Below are 13,939 nucleotides of genomic sequence, written 5' to 3' on the forward strand. Positions count from 1 at the left end.
TAGCCAAATTCGAAAATATTTTCACACCATCTTTTTTTGGTTAGAAATAGCTTTGGGAAGCACAAGCAAACTCAAACGGAGGGTTGCTTTTTCTTATTTTATCTGCGCTGTTCACCATCAGCTGCGTCAAAGGCTAAAAATACATAGTTCTTCACAAAATGTGTCCTGTTTTTAAAGGCAGATAATTTCCAGATGATTTGCTCGATAGGTAAAACCTGCTAGCTAAGAACATGGATCTGATGCTCCGCTGGAGAGTACGCAGGGCCCTTTCTCACAGATAGGGCGTTTGTGTGAGGACACAAAGGCTGCCTTGTTTTTCTGGTAGGAGGGCGATGCCAAGGGCCGTGCTGTGTCCCGCAGCTCTCGCTCCTGGTAGCTGCTGCCGCTGCCTCGCACTGCGCTAAGCCTCTCTGTGGAGAGGGAACATCTTCGTTGCGCGTGGCAACGCGGTCCAGAAGATTAACAACATTTTATAAAAATTCAGGCAGACGGGGGATCAGCATTAGAAAAATACAAATTTGAATTAAAGGGGAAAAGCCTGAATCTCTCATCAAAGCATAGAAATCTGTGGGCTGTCAGTAACGGTTACGAGCAAAAAGTCTTTTCTCACAGCAGACTTCTCGGTGGAGCTGGCCGGGCGGGAGGCAGCGTGGCGGTGGAGGCAGGGCAGTGTCCGCCGCGGGGAGCAGCCCTGCTCTGCTCTCCCAAGCCCCAGCGCTCCCGTGCCAGGCGGCTCTCCTGGGCTGGGTCCTGCTGGGACCCCAGCCTGGCGCTGGCTGCTTGCGCCCTGCCCCGAGGGCTGTTGGGTCCGGCCCCGGTGCCCGAGGCTGGCGCAGAGCAGCTCCAGGCTCCGGCAGCTTCACGTGCAGCCCCTCTCCAGCTGCAGGGCCTGACGGGAGCGGGGCTTGCTGGGTGTCGCATCCCACCCTCCCACACCACGTGTTCCTGGGGAGGTCGCCCGCCTTGTCTTCTAGCCTGTGTCCAGGCTTGCCATGTGCTGGATTTCCCTTTTAGTGAGCTCTGACCCACTGAAAATGGTTTCAACTTCATTTCCATGAGCTCCATTTTTTCCTGTTTATAGGAGGGTTTAATGGAAAATGTAAAAATATCTCTGCCCAGCACTCCTGAAGCAGAGCGCGTTGTTGGGAGGGAGGGCGTTGCACACTGCTGTGGCTAGAGAGGTGATGAGTGAAGTTTGGCTTCCCTTTTTTCAGGGGCTGGTGTAGAGCTCAGCGTGTGTATCACCCCCTGCCTCCAGGAGCGTGGGAGCGTGCAGCAGGCTCTGTGTGGGTTTGGAGCAGGCCTTAGTCATCAGGAGCGTTTCAAAGATCTTATTTATGAATGTACTTAGAAGTGTTTGGCACAGATAAATAAATCCAAAGCACTTGCTGTTGGCACTTTCTGCCTTGAAGGAAGCGCAGCTGAGTCCCGCAGGGTGTTCAGGCACATTCTCGATGCCTTATGTTGAGACTTGGGTTTGCAGAGCGGGGACTGTGCTCACCAGCCACCACACAGGCTGTCCCTGGGTGCTGGCTCGCGAGGAGCTGCCGTGTCCTGCCGGAGGGTGGATGGCTGCCTCTGTAGCACTTTGGCTGGTGGCCGAGCCTGGTGTTCAGTGAGGCAGGGGGTGCTTGTGCCAGGGTGTAGACGGTCTCACTGGCAGCTGGACTGAGGAGCAGGTAAAGTGGCTGAACCACCCTTGGCTGTAATGGCTGGATCGCCACCTCGGTCTCCTCTTGGTATTTGGGGCCCACTCCAGCTTTTACAAGCGATGTTAAAATTTATGTTTGCTGCTTAACCTGACCGGAATTGTCGGGCCAGAGCGAGCTGACGGCAGCAGCATCTTCTGCTCTGTAGTGACCTTGCCTCTGTTTCCCATCTCTCTTCCTTAGGCATATCTCGCTGACACTCCCTGCCAGCTTTCGAGGGAAAAGTCACAGCACTCGCCTGGACTTGGAGCACCAGCACTCAAATCTGTATGCCATATCAGGTAAGCTGGCGCACGCAATGGTTTCTCTGCCCTTCTCTGTAGTCAGAGGTGTCCCCAAGCAAGGTGGCCCTGCTTGCACAAACAGCCGGGAGTGCGGTACCTGTGAAACACACATCCGGCTCTTCCTCGGTGCCGTTTAAGCGTCAAGAGCAGAAGGGCTGCAGAGAGGCCCCAGAAAATGCCCAGGCACCCGTGTTGCTGGCAGCAAATGTTAGTGATCGCTGGGGAGACCTCAGCCCTCCGGGAGGGATGCTGCTGCCTGCAGAGATGCTAGATAAGAGCTCTGATGGAAACAACACTGACACAAACTTTGCTCCTCATGTTTTTGATGATCTTCACAGTTGAGTCATAAGAGACAACATCTCTGCCCGTTTCAGAGGAAGCTTTGTCTTGTATTAGGGCGAATTTGAAACAAGATGTTAGGATATGGGGGCTCTGCGTTATTTTCAAGCAGCACGCGCTTCCACATGCAGGCTTGGTCTCTCTAGCTGCGGCGCTCTCTCTGTTCACCGTTGCAGGCCAGCATACAAGTGCTAGAGCTATTGATAGTTTCCAGATGTCAATGTGGAAAAAACCTGCCAATGAATAATTTAGCTGGTTTTTATTTTTAACTAGTACTAGTCTGCAGGGACAAATGTGTATTTAACCAGAGTGGTGAGGATCAAGCCCACTCCTTCACCCATGCGGGCACAGGTACTTGTTACTGTGCTTCAGGACCACACAGTGGGTTCGGTTTGGAGCTGGGGTCCCTGTGAGCTGTCCCTGACAGCTCTGCTCCTCTGGAGGAGGTCCTGCCTTTAAGTGCTTGCTCTCTTGAACAAGGAGACAACTAGAAAGGAACGTAGCCTGGCTCTCAGGGCCCAGGAAGCCTCTGGGAGTGAGAGGCAGAGATGCTTTCCAGAGGGGTACCTCATGAAGCCTGTCACGCCTGGGTGTGCCGAGCGCTGTGTGGTCTGGAAGGGAGTCGTGGACCGCAGCAAAAGGACTCTCCGTCCTGCAAACTGGAGAAAACCATGAGGCGCAGCTGTGGCACGAGAGCGCGTTTCACCTGCCTCTTCTCCTGTGGAGCTAGCTCGTGTTCTGTGCCTCAGCTGGGTAGTGCTGGGCTGCAAAAGAGTTTTCCTTAGAATTACTTCTTTGGAGTAATATTACGCCTGAACAAATATTGTGATAGGTGTGGTAGAATCATACTTAGCCACAGTTTTCTCTTTGTTATGTCACTTTTACAAGAGGAGAAAAATATTGGCTTTAAACCTGACTCTGTCAAAACCTAATGAAAGTACAGTCCCTTCATCTGGCTGAAGGAGGTTTTCAGGACAGTTTGGAAACCCAGAAAAGCAGCAATGGATTCAGTGGGCTGTAAAATAGGTAGTGCTTGTGCATAATCGGGGAAGAGAAGATGACAAAAATGTGCCATTCACAGGTTCTTGCTATTAATAGTGGCAATTCTAACATGGGAGCATGGCATTAATTCATGTACCATAATCAAAGGGTTATTTAAAAGGTAATCTCTGACTGAAACTGCAGCTTTGGGTTCCTAAATACATGGAATATAACAATTGCATAATTCTTGTCAGTACTGGTTTTTCTTCTTACTCTCTGGCCCTAATAGATTTAGAAATGTAAGGGAAGGCGTGTTCTTGTGTTCACGTGAAAGACAGTCCTGCACAGAGGACAGAAAGCTGCACTTTCTCTCCTGAGAAAGCATTAAATGCAGAAACAGCGAGGCAGCAGCTCTGCATGGCTGTTACTGAGAATGACCCTGCTCTAGGACTTCCCGTGGACTGCCCCTGCTTGCAGTGCAACCTGCAAAGATGACCTATTTTGCAAAGAACCTGAATACTTTACCAGATAATTATAGGCAAAGCACAAAACAGGCCTGCAAAACTGGGCACGGCATGAATCCTCCACGTTTGCACAAACAGATTTTGGTCAAAGAGTATAACACTTCCCCCTCCCCCCCCGAGCTGCACCTTCTCCTCCAGGCACGTAGTTACACAAGTTGCTGTGCATACCTGTCCTGTAATGGCTATTGCAGCTGTGCATCGCTTCTGAAGAAAGGGTCTTGTCAAACGAAACATCCTGTGCGTTGGCAGGGATCTTCATGTGTACCTCCTGACCGCTGCTGCCTTTTCAGCAGCTGTGATGAGGTGCTGCGACAATTCCCTTTGCGTGCTTAAACGTTGCCGAGGTAGGTTAGCCCCCAGACGCGCTGTGGAAACCGTTCCAAAGTTTCCTGTTCCGTCGGCTAGTTCGCAGCCAGTCCGTTTTATCCACACTGCAATGCGAGTGCCTCACTGCAGCGCCATGGCAACGGGAAATTTATTAACGCGCTTCCTCCGTCGTCCCTAATTGCTCTGCGGGGATGTGGTTTGCTGCGGTGGGGTCCCGGCTGCAGCCTGCTGCGGGGCCTGCGGTGCTGGGGAGACGTGGGCACGTGGAAGGCGAGCGGCTGGCGTGGCAGGCGAGGCGGCCGGGCTCTGGCCAGCGCTGAGCTCCTCGCCGGTGGACGAGCCTGCGGGCTCCCTCTCTTGGCTCACGGCACAATGGAAGGTTTCCTGGTGCTGGCACAGGGAAACAAAAGCCGTTATGAAATGGTCTCGTCTCTTCTGATTTTGGTATCACCTCAGTCTGGATTCTCGTGGTGGGCAGAGGGAGGGGTATTGAGGAAGGGAGGGCTATAAAGGAGGGTGAAGTTGAGAGTTGTGGTGTGCTCTCGGTTCTCTGTAGGCACCCAAGATTTTCTCAGCAGTTAGTGAAAACAACACTTCCAACTAGGGTTCAGCCTGTTTATGGAAGGTGAAATGAATTTTGGCTGTCGAGCCTACTCTGTATCTCAAAATACCTTTTGGCAGAAATTGTCACATCCCCATTGGAACTGTTCCGTTACTCCTTGGGGTGCGTAATGCAATTACTATCACAAAGCTGGAGTCAAGGAAAAATGGTCCCGAAAGCAGTAATCACAGGTTTTAACCGGCTTTTTGTGGCTTCCAGTCTTGGCAATGAAACACTGGGTGACCAGAGAGTTAGGGAGGCTCCTCTTCGCACGGTAAACGAGCGAACCAGTCTTTGACAAGGTGCACAGAGGAAACTATTGCCTGGGCCTCGCAGCGGGAGCCTGCCACGTGCCGCTGCAGCACAGCACTGCCGCCTGCGCTTGCACTGCTGGCATCGTCCCCTGCGCACCGGCAGGCTCTCTGGTCCCACCCCGTGCCACGAGGCCGAAAGGCAGAATTCCTGTTAAGTTGATCTGTGAAAGGTCTCTGGGTGCTGCTGGGAGCGTGGTGCTGAGGAGCTGACAGGTTTAATATGCATGTTCGAACGGGCAGCTGCTGGAAGAAGAATGCCTCGCTCCAGACAGACCTGTCGACAGACACTGCTCAGTATTTCACAGCGCAGTCTTTCTTCATGGCCTTCAGCTTAATTAAGATGTTGTTGTGACTACATACTGCCTTCATTTCAGACTTCAGAATCTTGTGGCTGCATATTGCTTTGGCTTATCAGAGCCACAAGGACAGCGAGGGAGAGAGGGAGACCTCTCAGTCAGCCACAGATAATAACGTACAGGGAAAATTCCTGAATGAAGTGAAAAATTATTTATAATAATGGTACTCAAATAGAAGGGAAATAAGTCACTCTAAGGGTATATAAATTTTTATGATAGTGTATAAACAGCCATAGCTTGCCTTGTCTCCCATCTATCCCTGCAGAGAATGAGGGCAACATCTAGCATAAAGAAAAATATAATAAGAAAATGAAGAAATGAATGGGAAGAGCTGGAGGATTGATCACTCAGTGTATTTGTATATCCTGATGTAAAAGGTGCTGCTGACAGGTGGCCAGGTTTCTTCTGTATAAAACCATGTGTGTGCTGTCAGGGCGGTGTGAGCAGCCTTGTTTCGATTGATGAATTGCCTGCTTTCTTGATTAAACCTTCCGTCACTTAAGAAACAAAAAGCCTGTGTTTGGATGGCAGAGTGGGACATGTCAAAAAAATCTGTCTGCTCTACCTTTGTGCAGATGTTGGGCACAGACTGTAACATGTATTATTAAAATGAATGTGGCATTTACTGTGCATTATTTCTTTCCTGGGAGAAAGGACCTGTAAATTATATGCTAATAATAAGCTTTAACCCTTTCAGGAACCAAGAGATTTAGGAGTGCAAATATTGCTGCAGGCCTCGCTAATTGGATGGGCTCTAATAGCACTGTAGCGCTCTCTGAAGTGAATAAACAGTGTGTTTCAGCCCAGTATGCTGGTGCCTCTTGGGGATCTTGCCTCCCGTAAGTTTTCTGCTGTGTAAGTGCCACTGAAATGTAAACCTTTCGAGTTACAAAACCTCGCACTGAAAGCCCCCTTCAAATTCTGATTGCAGGCGAGAGCTGTCTCCTGCCTGGGGAGGAGGGCAGCAGCGTAGCGGTGGCACAGCCGGCCGTGCAGGACCTCCTCCGCAGGGGGTGCAGCGCTGGGCTGTGGGGCTGGCAGAGCCTCCCCGCACCAGCTCCAGCCTTGGATGGCACTTCCAGAACCGCTTCGACCTGCCGGTTTGAGACGTACTCAACTGGCTCGTCTCGGGAAAAGGATCAGGGGTGGAAAAAAGGCTTAGCACACCTTGCAGAGCGTGCGGCAGGGTGTTGCGTTGGAAACCAGGGACCGAGTTTGCAAAACAAGATTTTTACGGTCTCAGCTGTGGTTTCTGGGAAATCACGAGCTGGTCCAAGCTGTGTGCTGCCCCATAGCGTGGGTTTTCTTGGCTAAAGTGAGGTGGGCAAAGCCATCACTGGCTTTGGTGGATGACCCTGCATAGTGCTGAGCAGGGTTGCCTTTTTGCTGTGAAATTTTACTGTAGCCCCCTTCGGCATCGTGTTGCAGATAGACGTGTTTGTCGGTTGTAGCACACAAACTTGTGTAAGTTGACTACAGGGCAGTCGGTATTCGTACCTTCTCTTGAGCTGTTCTCAGACTGTCAAGACAGAAATCCCATCGCGTGGAGACTATCAGGTACTTCTGCACAGCCCCGTCAGAATGTGTGCACAAAGTAATTAAAGCCTCTTTGTACCAATTTTGTGCATGAAACAAGCAAATGCACTTCGAGATACTGCTACAGCTGTCATCTCGTAGCCAGAAACCTAACTTCAGCCATATAAACCTGTCTCCAAGGACTTTTGTTCCAGCAGAAACCTGGAGATTACAAGATGACTGGTTACCCTTGGATAGGACCGAGTTTCGTTTTTTGAACACTTAAATATGGAAACTGTGCTGAAAAAGCAACAGAACAAAAGCAGAACATACTTTGCTGTATGTTTGTTGGTAGTATTTTCAGATAAGACTTGCCAGCTGTCAGCCCAAAACAATTAAAGCAGTTGTGGAAGTTCTTAAAGAAATAGCTGATGTTAGCTTGACGTGCTGATGTGCCATCCATGAGTTCAGTACCTCAGGTTGTGTTAATCCGTAGAAATAAAACAGGATCCAGAAGCACGTGTTACTTGTACTATGTGGGGATTAACTGTTTTGTACAATATGGTCAAGAATCTCCTGCCGTTTGGAGTTCTCTGGTCGGTTACAGATCCAGCAGCCGGCGGACGCTGCGCAGAGCTGTCCCACGGCTGCGCCTGCCGGCGCGCTCGGCCCTGTGTGGGGACAGCCAAGCTCCCCGCCCCGTGCCCATCCCCAGAGCCCGGGCTGGAGCGCCTGTGCCGCCTGCCCGCCGCGTTGCGCACTGCTGCCGCGCAGAGCCGTGCGCCATCGAGCGCCGCTTCTCCCTTAAGTCCTGCCGTTGCATTCGAACTGCCGTGATCGTGGCGGCTGTGGCCTGCCAGTGTTCTTCAGCTTTGCTGACGTGGAACTGAACGGGAAGGTTTTCATTCTCTTTCAAAGGAAAAATGCCACGTCCTCTGGGTTGGAGCTTAGATGTCAGATCCCGAAACATGCCATGCGCTTTATCGACTGATAAAGCAACGTTTGTGATTGTGAACAAGGCTGCAGCGTTTGCCACTCATTTGCTTGGGAGCGGCGGGTTTTCAGAGCAGTGCTTTGATGCAGCAATGCCTCTGCATATGTTTCTTATCTTAAAGGTACTGTTTTGTGATTGTCTTCAACCACATTATCAACACAGTTACTTGTGTGAAGTATTGTTCCCAGAGAAACTGTACTGAGCTCCAAGGAAGCAAAACGCGGCTGGTTGCCAGCGTGGTGTTGGCTGGTGCGTGTTGGCCAGCTCGCTGGGAGGAAGGATGTCTTGTGGGTGGCTCTTGCAGGTGGCACTTTCTCTGCATCTCGAATTTGTTTATTTTGGAATTGTACACCAATATTTGTTACCTTAATATTTACCTTAAAGAGGTAAATGGACATGTTTGTCGGTTGTAGCGTGTCTGTAGTTCTTAGTAGTATGTCTGGGGTTCTTTAGTCAAAGAAAGGCACCAGAGCAGGTGATTAAACTGATCAGAGCAGTGTTTACCCCCTGAGCGATACATCACCTCCTGGCTGCATTATGTCAGAGAAAACTTACACATGTCTATTTGTGGAGCATGTGTTATCCTTAAGTCTAGAGTGACATGTACAGGCATACAATGCAAGTTGGGGTGGAACTTAGTCCTTCTGTTTCCAGATAGGCCTTAGAGAGGTAAATATTTACTTAAATGTTTGTTTGTTTATTAGCATATTTTATATATAATTATTTACCTCTCTGAGACTCTTTATAGAAGGGTCAGAACAAACTTTGTGATCTGATCGGGTAGCAGGATGGTGCCTGGTGGGCCGTAGGCAGTGCCTGGGGGCAGGCAAGTGGTCGACACAAAGGGGGGCGGCTGGGCTGCAGTTGCAGAGCGAAACGCTTGCGAATGGTTTGAGCCAAGGTCACCCAGGCAAGCTCCCCGCGTGAGGCCATTCTGAAGTGGCAGGAGGGTCCCCTGGGCCCCAGCCCGGCTGGGGCAGCGAGGGCGAGCGGGCGCTGCCGTAGGAAATACGGTGTTTGTTCCACGCCGGTTTATAATTCAGATCTCTGGAGGCAGCAGAGAGAGTGGAAACCGATGTTAATGATCTGGAAAAACATCAGAGCCAGTGGATTCCTGAAAAGGAAACCGAGTTGCTTTTCTGTATTGGATAATGCAGATCTTGGCAGGGGGGAGTTGTAATTTGTCTGGGTAGCTTTGTTGGAAGCGTTCATTTCCCAGACTGCTCCTAGGGCAGCAGTTTGCTTCCAGATTCCTCCTTCCTTGCTGGAGCTCACTCGAGTTACTCAGCGAGGCTGTGAGTTTTGTTCGGACGCGCCAGCGTGTGGACCTGGAGCCTGCCCGGAGCCCTGTGGCGGTGACCGGGGCCGGGCTGGCTGCTGGCAGCTTTGTTTTCCCACTGCTCCGCGATGGACTCGGGAATGCCTTGTTCCGTGGACTCCACCTTTTTTCTTCCTTTTTTTTCCTTTTTTTACTAAACTATGGAGGTCATCTCTTTCAGGGACTTTCTAGATTAAGAAACGGAAGAAAAAAATAACGATTTTGTTACATTTCAGTACCCAAATGTCAACTTCTTTCTTGTTGCAAAATGTCAGGTTATCTATGCCACAACTGCCACTTACTTCTCTTCAATGTACATTTTCTTTTAAAAGATACTGTATCTTTTATCTGTATGTAATGAGGACAGACGTTTTAATCAGAGGTTAGTCATTTATTTTTGCAAACGATTGTTTTGCTTCATCATTTTTGCAGATAATTAAATGGTTCACTTGGCACACTGTGTCTGCTTTATTAAAACAGGTAATTTTGAAAAAAAGGAAGATGCTATTTTTTGGATCACTGCACAAGAATTGCCTTCATCTTCCAGCGTAGTTTCTGGTGGTTTTGAGATACCCTCCTATGTTCAACTATGTTTTAGTACACCCTGCTCTCTAACGGGGGAGGCCGTGTGCTGCATTTTACTGTCGATCCCGATTCCCACGTGTACATTCTTTGCGATTCTTAAGAATAAAAGTGGAACTAAATTTATTTTTTGTGACACTGAATTTTAATGAGGATGGTCCAAAAACCAGACAAGTTGTGACACAAGCTTTGTTCTGTGTTGAAACCTCTTTACTGAGGCTGAGATTAAAGTCAGCCTGTTCTTTGCCCTATTGCAATTTCCAGTCTTTGGACTAAGAGACCTGGATAATCTTCAAAGTATAAAAGGCTCTATTAATATCCAGCAGTTCAGGGAGAGTGAAGCCTCTTGTTAAATGCTGCAGCTGCGTATTTCAGAAAGGGCAGTGTGTTACTTAATACTGTATTTAATGAGATTCAAAAAAGTATATTTCTTATTAAATTAGCTCATCCGTGGTGTGCAGATTCTTTGCTGCTCGCTGCTGCAGCGTCCCGCCCCGCGTTACCGGTGCTGCGCTCAGGCAGGCTTGGCCCGAACGGTGAAGGATGAAGCCGCGAGTTCTCCCGCCTGTGTAATTTTTCAGACGTGATTTTCTGATTAACCTGCTGTCGTCCGAAGTGGCGTTCTTTATCTTCATCATCTCACTCTTGCGTACTTGCACGAGAGCGTGACAGCTCTGGCTGTGGTGCTGCTCTTTCTCTCGCGCTCGTCTCGGCCGTCCCACGGCGCGGCAGGCTGGCACGGGAACACTTGCCTTCTCCTGCTGCAGCCTACCAGACGTACAGGCTTCGCCCGTTTTCCGCGGGTCCACATCACCTCCCGAGGAAGCTGCTTGTTGATCTCTGCTGAGAGGATGAGCTGCCTGCTCCCCCGAACCTTGAATGATGTAGGAGCAGGTGTCCGGGCAGGGACGTTCCCCATCCTGGTGGCGTGGGCGCGCAGGGCGCATCCGACAGTGAGCGGCGCTGGAGCAGGGCTGGGTCGAGAGGGAGGGGGGTGCCGGAGGGACCCCACCGATGACGTGGAGCCCGGCCAGGGCAGGGTGCTGCCCTGCCCTTGCTCCGCACGCCCGGCAGCGGTCGCCGTAGGCGGGGGGCTGCTGGAGGAGGACGAGCTGGCGGGACTTGCACCGGTTGCGTGTGGAGCACAACCTCTGAGGCGGGCTGTGCTCTATTTGTTTTGCTTTTCCGAGTGCCATAGTTTAATTTTTTTTAAATAGGAAGCCGCTCTGTGGTTTGGATATTTAAACAGTTATTAACCAAATGACAATTAACAGATTGCATAGACAGATTTTCTTTTCAAAACCTCTGAAATTGAGTACAGTTTGCAAAACTATCACGGCATAGTAATGACAATGAATTCTGATTTCCCGGAACTGATATTAGACTCCTTATTAAACTATGTGCATCTGCTTTTAATTTACTCCAAATAATTGGAAAATGCAATGAAGCTTTCCAATTAAAGCACGGCTTTATGCTGTTTAATAATACCCCCATAATATTATAGCTTATGAAGTGACAGGTGAGTTGGTGTATGAATAAAACATAAAGGCAGCAATAAGGGACAGAAAACCGGAGACAGTTGTTGGGGATTTTAAATGCTGGATGTAATTTGCATATATTAATCTCTTCTTTTCAGCCTTATCAGGCGTTCTTCAGTATTTGAAGTTAAAATAGCGTTGACAGGCGGGAGTACGCTTAGTTTTTTCAAGGATTTATTACTTGTATAATTTCTGATCTTTAATAAGCAGATATGACTGATCCTCATAGTTCTATAGAAATCGGTTAATTGTTCCAGATGGCGTGTACTGATTATGCAAAATTACTTTTCACACCATTTTTTTTTTCTGATGGAGTTTGGAGTAAAATTAAATTTTTTATAGCCGCCTTATCATGCTGTTTTACAGTGGTTTGTGCACAGAAGTTGAATTTAATCTACTATATTACATTGACCAGCAGAGTTATTCTAATGTAGCATTCTGTGATTTGACAAAGAATAATAGAACACATTGCTCATTGTTCGTTACTGTGCTGCTCATAAAAAGGAGTTCTAGTGCAGAAAACCAGGCTGTTATTTATGAAGAATGCTTAATTTGCACAGTTAAAAATGCAAAATTGTTACGATGAGATGTTCTCTCTTGGATAGAAGGCTTGGGCAGAACAAATGAAAATAGTCTTGTTGCTGCAGATTTCATCTAATAAAGAAGGGTTTTTGAAATGACTGGTGTGGCTAGGCTGGATTTTATTGCGAGGAGCAGTCAGCCAGGCAGCGTGCTCTGACTCCTATCAAGAGGTGTCAGTGGTGTTTTCCCTGATTATCGTCATCTGGATATCTCAATGGCATAATTTCATAATTGAAAACATTTATAAAGGTTGTTGGGCTTCATTTATCTAATGAAAAGCTGTTTATACAAAATAAACCACACATAAAGCCCTCTTGCTAATAAGGTTATTGCGATTCGTTTTGGCGGCGACTCAGTTGTGGGAGGAGGCGTCCCGCTGCCTCGCCGTGCTGAGCCGGGTCCCGGCGGCGGGCGCCCCTCCCGTGGGCCTGCCGTGCGCAGGGGTTCCCGCAGCCGCTCTCGATCCAGGCGGGACACCGCGGTGGGCTCTGACGTGCTGCTCGGGGTTGTCCGGGAGTGACGCCGGGCCCTGGTTCACGCTGGCGTTGTGTCCCGTGCCACGGGCAGGGTGAGGTGCTCTGCCTGGGCAGCGCTGCTGCCCTCCTCCCCAGGGAGGCTGGCGTCACCTTGCTCCGTTTCCCACCCTTGGGCCAGCTCAGACCTCCGCGGAGGGGCTGAAGGGGCAGTCGGGGTCTGAGCCCGAGACATCTTGCTAATCTTTGCAAGCAAAACAGCAAACGTTTGAAAAATGACCTTGTGCTTAATGGAATTAAAATCTCCAATTAAATTAGAAAAGTGGGGATACAGTAAATGGACTTTTATAAAGAGTGCTTATTTTTAACTCAATAGAAAAAAGACAAGTAATTAACTCAGCCATGAGTAAGCTCAAAATTTCTCCCATCTCCTGTGGAACTAGGAAATTGTTTTGTGTATACTCTTATATAGACACAAATAGTATACATGGAGACGACTAATGGCATAAATCAGAAATTATTAGAAAATATTTGTTCTAATGAAGTAATAATTTGGTAGTAATGTTTTTCATCAGCGTAGCTTAAGGCTACATTAAGTGGACAGACTTTATATGGATTCTCTAATTTTAATCTTCAAAATGCTATCTAATGTCTCATTAAGACTTGCATATAATGTATCTTAAGTACGGTCATTAAATATAGTTTAGGGAGATTTATGTTCCGATATTGCTTAAAGATGTTTTAATAGGCCCATTTACTCTGATGATATTAATGAGCTCTTAACACATATTAAGCTTCTAAAACTAGTGGTATTCCTCTCGCAGTGAGCAAAACAGCTTAGGGATTGTAAATGAATTGGATGCTCCACCAAGGCCGTTTTTCAGTGGAGCCTTCAGACGCCCTCTCCCATCCCTTCAGCTCTGTCAGCGCCAGGCCGTGGCCCCGCTCTGCTCCGCGTGCTCCTGGCGCGTTCCTCTCGCGCACGACGCCGGGGCATCGGCTCGTCGTGCCTCCCCTCCTGGGCGTGCGGGGCCGAGCGGGGGTTGCTGCTGCTCATACAACCGCGCTGAGAATAGGTGAGACCTGCGTGGGTACCTGTAAGGTGTTACACAAATTTCGTTGTAGATCTACAGAAATAAATCAGATACTTTAAGGAAAGAGCCAAATACAGTCACGCTTTTAGATGAATTCTGCTTTTTGATCATCTAAAGTTAAGATGCAAGGATTGTAATTATGATAATAAAAATTGTTCATTCCCCTGCTGTCACTTTAGTTCCAAGTCAGAAAGTTATTGCAAACAAAATTCTCTGGTTTCATCACTCAGCTCTTCTTAAAAAATCCTTCTGAGTTCAGAGACTTTTATAATTACTAAATTGGTTTGTTAGCAGGAGATAATAGCAAATTTCTTCTTTTCATAATTGGACATTTCTTCCCTGTAGGCTAATGTATGCGCAGCGCTTGCATACACAATAAGCCGTGCTTTTGAAAAGCCGTAACTAGCT

At 48.6% G+C, this 13,939-nt stretch overlaps 1 protein-coding gene across 2 annotated transcripts in view; it reads left to right on the forward strand.

Moving 5' to 3' along the window:
• Positions 1 to 13,939, forward strand: part of MVB12B (multivesicular body subunit 12B) — a 62,740-nt gene that overhangs the window by 32,913 nt on the left and 15,888 nt on the right. For both annotated transcript variants that reach the window (XM_086475672.1, XM_086475673.1), the window contains exon 7: positions 1,893 to 1,990. In XM_086475672.1, coding sequence (XP_086331798.1) covers positions 1,893 to 1,990 — 98 coding nt within the window. The remainder of the gene's footprint in view (positions 1 to 1,892; positions 1,991 to 13,939) is intronic.

The sequence above is a fragment of the Leptosomus discolor genome, chromosome 19 (genome assembly GCF_034619465.1).
Source record: "Leptosomus discolor isolate bLepDis1 chromosome 19, bLepDis1.hap2, whole genome shotgun sequence".
NCBI lineage: Eukaryota > Metazoa > Chordata > Aves > Leptosomiformes > Leptosomidae > Leptosomus > Leptosomus discolor.